This window comes from Cucurbita maxima, unplaced genomic scaffold (genome assembly GCF_002738345.1).
Source record: "Cucurbita maxima cultivar Rimu unplaced genomic scaffold, Cmax_1.0 Cma_Scf00018, whole genome shotgun sequence".
Lineage (NCBI taxonomy): Eukaryota > Viridiplantae > Streptophyta > Magnoliopsida > Cucurbitales > Cucurbitaceae > Cucurbita > Cucurbita maxima.
The window spans coordinates 1,200,926-1,204,435 of NW_019272034.1; the positions used below are offsets into that span (position 1 = coordinate 1,200,926).

Sequence of the window (3,510 nt, forward strand, 5' to 3'; positions counted from 1 at the left end):
GGAGGGGTGAGGGGTGCCTTAACACTCATACCAACATCCTCCTGGAAGGAATCTGGAATCTGACAGGTGATGAAATCCACGAATGGACTAGATTTCAACTTGAAATTAGCTCTCTTGTTTTCTTTTGGTAAGAAAATAAAATTTCATTGAACAAATAGAAGAATACAATAGCATATAAACAAGTTGTTATACCTGAACAATGCGAAAAAGAGCGGGCATAGGTTGTAGATCATAGTATGGAGGTACACATGTAAGCAGTTCAATCACAGTACATCCAACACTCCAAATGTCGGAAGCAGCACAAACTCCTGACATTTCGATTACCTATAATGAAAATTACATCAAAAGGTCGCCAAGTAATTTTTTTTAGAAGAATCAAAAAAAAATTTGAAACAAATTATCTCAAGCTCAGTCCACGAAAGCAAAGATGCAAGCCATTTAGGAACTTGTCACTATTGTGTTGGCTGTTCAAATCAAATTTCAAAATTTTCGAGCAGACTAAAAAAACCTAAAATCTCTATATACAAAAATGAAAATGAAATCTCACCATGTAGATATCAGTTCATACCTCAGGAGCCATCCAGTAAGGTGTTCCAACAACTGAATGCGTATTAACATCTGCCTCTGTTAATTTTGTCGCAACACCAAAATCAGCAAGTTTCACAAGACCCTGAATTAAGCAAATAACCTTTCACATTTAATACAACCACAGAAGAGCAAAGAAGCACAGATCCGGACATGGGTCAAAACACACAACATAAATATTGCGAATTTTAATTGGTCGATGGGGAAGTGGTGAGTTTAGTACTAACAAATGCAAGTTAGGTTTACTAAAGAATGGATTCTAGACTCCAACGATCTTTATTTGTACTTATTTATTTATTTGATAAGGAACAGAGTTAATCACAAAAGAGGGCATAGCCTATGGGCAGAGGGTTGAGGAACCTCTCCCCACCGAACAACTACAAGCATAGCCTCCCAACAATAAATGATAAATGAGCTAGGCTATAATTTGAAAAAAAAAAAAAAAAATCCTTCTGTCTAAGACTCCCCAAAGAAGAAGTATTTTGTACATTACTACAAAAATACTAGATAGAAGAACACTTATCTTTGAAGACTCGTCGATTTCTCTCTCCATAATTCCCACACAAGGACTCTAGTGGTACACTCCCACAGAATTTTTGCTTTAGCTCTAAGACCCCAACCGGAAACCATTCACCACTTCCAACAACCAATCCAACACCTCATTTGGTAAGCAACTGCTTAACCAAAAGCCTTCAAGCTTCCAGAAAAAGATGAGCCAAGCTTTTCTAACTAATAAAGCATAATACAGACCGAGAGAGAGACTAAAATTACTAACCTTTCTTTGTAATTTGTCTCAAGTATTCAAGCTCTCCGGGGCAAACTCCATGAGAAAACCTTCTTGTGGATGTTAAACCTCCAAAGCAACTGATTGGATTTTTATCTTAGGGGTCGTTTCAACAAGCTTAACAAAAGCTGACGAGTAAAGAAACCTCCAGAATTTTCAAGATACCAATAAGCTTTATCAGTTCCATCCCCCAGCCTTATTGGGTCAACTTTCAAACTCCCTATCCATAATACCCCTAAACCAAGATCCCAATCATTTTGATCTTTGTTCCAGCAATTAGCCACAGTAGCCTCCTCCTTTTGGGAAATGAGGAATAAATCAGTAAAAACATCCTTCAAAGAAGTAAATTTTCTCTTTACTTTTCAACCTGAAATGGTGAAGTTCACAAAGAAGGCAGTCTTTCGCAATTTCAACCCAAGGTCTCATTTAGAAGCTCCTTTAGGAGGAAGAAACATCCAAGCCAACCATAAATACTTTCAATCACCCTCCTCCGTAAGGCTTGCTCTTCTTGAACAAATCTCCACAACCATATAAGAAGGAGGGCATTGTTCCTTTGCTTCAAAGAACCAATTTCGGGGCCCCCATGTTGAAGGGGAGGAAAAGTCCAGCTCCATTTAACAAGATAATTGCCCGTATTAAAAGCACCCCTTCCCAGAAATATTTTGAACAACTCTTTCCTGTCTCATTTTTAATAACCCTTTTATAATACAGCTAACTAAATTCCAAATCCCTAGATACTAGATAAGAAAAGTAAATCTAACTACATCCACAGATACTAGTTAACAATACAGAAAAATAAATCCCTACTAGGTAACAATCCAGAGAAACAGGGAAGTTAACTAGTTCTTTTGTTTAATGGGATTACACAAATATTCCTTAAATTAAGGCTAAGATTTACATATATTCCTTCAATTAAGACAACTCCTTCAAAAAATAGGAAGACTATTTAGAGTAGATAATGTGAGAGTAAGTCTCCCTCCTTTTCAAAGTGGGGTATGTTTCCACTTTTCCACCTTGGTTAGAAATTTATCAATCACCGGGTCCCAAAGCCTTTAGAATGGTATTCCCCCTAGAGGAATACCCCTCTAAGTAAGTAGGGCTTAGGTAATAATAATGTCAACAAATTTTTATTGAAAAGTGGTGTTTCTTTATCAAAAGCCAGCTTAGACGTAAAAAATAAAAAATGATGGAGGATTTGATGCAACTCTTTAACGACTATTACTGGTACTTGAACTTTCTTAGTTAGTAACTCATTTAGCCGTTGGGAGATGTTTAGTTGTTTAGTTTGTTAATGCATTTATAGTTCCTTTCTAATTTTATGTGGTTTTGCTATTTCGTTTCTTTTTTGAGTTTGTATCGAGTATTCGTCTCTTTTCATTTCTTCAGTGAAAAGTTTCATTTCTTGTTAGGAAAAAAAAAGTTCTTCAACACTATATTAGTGTTTCAAGTGGCTGTAATGGATTTAGTTAATCTACAATGGGATTTTTCAATTCAATGTAGTATGCTTCCTTCCCCCATCACGTTTCCTCTACCTTCAATTATTGAATTGACACTTAGACGCATTTCAACCATGTGGAAATAACGTATAATGCATAACTAACCTTAAACTAGCAGTCCTAGTGTGTCCTAAAGTAAATATCCAACTTAGCTCAATTAGTAACGAAGGTTACGGTTTATCTTCAAGCTATTTCATGGATCAGAGTATCTGGAATAATCACCCGTTTAAGAAACACTTTAACGAGCAATCTATAGCCTTTGTACTCACAAAAGCAAGAAGATAGTAATTTTTTAATTAAAAAAATGTAATTAGAAAAAAATTCAAAAGCCAGACTTTTGAAAAAAATGACTGAAGTGTAAGAATAAACTTGCCTCTTTGGTAGTCAGAATGTTCGCACCCTTTATATCGCGATGAATTACACCCTGCTCATGTAGATAAACCAAGCCTTCCAAAACCTGCTTCATAGAAGTATACCACTAATATTAGCCATGCCCCTGAAATAGTCGAATAAAGGACAATGATAGAAAACTTCAAAACCTGAGAAATATAAAGTGCAACCAATGATTCTGGAAAAGGTCCAAATTTATTTGGCTTGATAATGTTGGCAAATGATCCATTTTCCACATACCTGTAAACATCCCCC

General features: G+C 35.9%; 1 protein-coding gene across 4 annotated transcripts in view; it reads right to left on the reverse strand.

Annotated features, from left to right (window-relative positions):
• The window catches only part of LOC111493031 (MAP3K epsilon protein kinase 1-like), a 16,414-nt gene that overhangs the window by 10,538 nt on the left and 2,366 nt on the right, over positions 1-3,510 (reverse strand). For 3 of the 4 annotated variants that reach the window (XM_023142608.1, XM_023142606.1, XM_023142607.1), the window contains 4 exons: positions 3,405-3,495; positions 3,239-3,322; positions 569-670; positions 193-324 (listed from right to left, as the gene is read on the reverse strand). In XM_023142608.1, coding sequence (XP_022998376.1) covers positions 193-324; positions 569-670; positions 3,239-3,322; positions 3,405-3,495 — 409 coding nt within the window. Of the gene's footprint in view, positions 1-192; positions 325-568; positions 671-3,238; positions 3,323-3,404; positions 3,496-3,510 lie in introns of those variants that run through there. The other variant, XM_023142609.1, reaches the window with a different exon arrangement.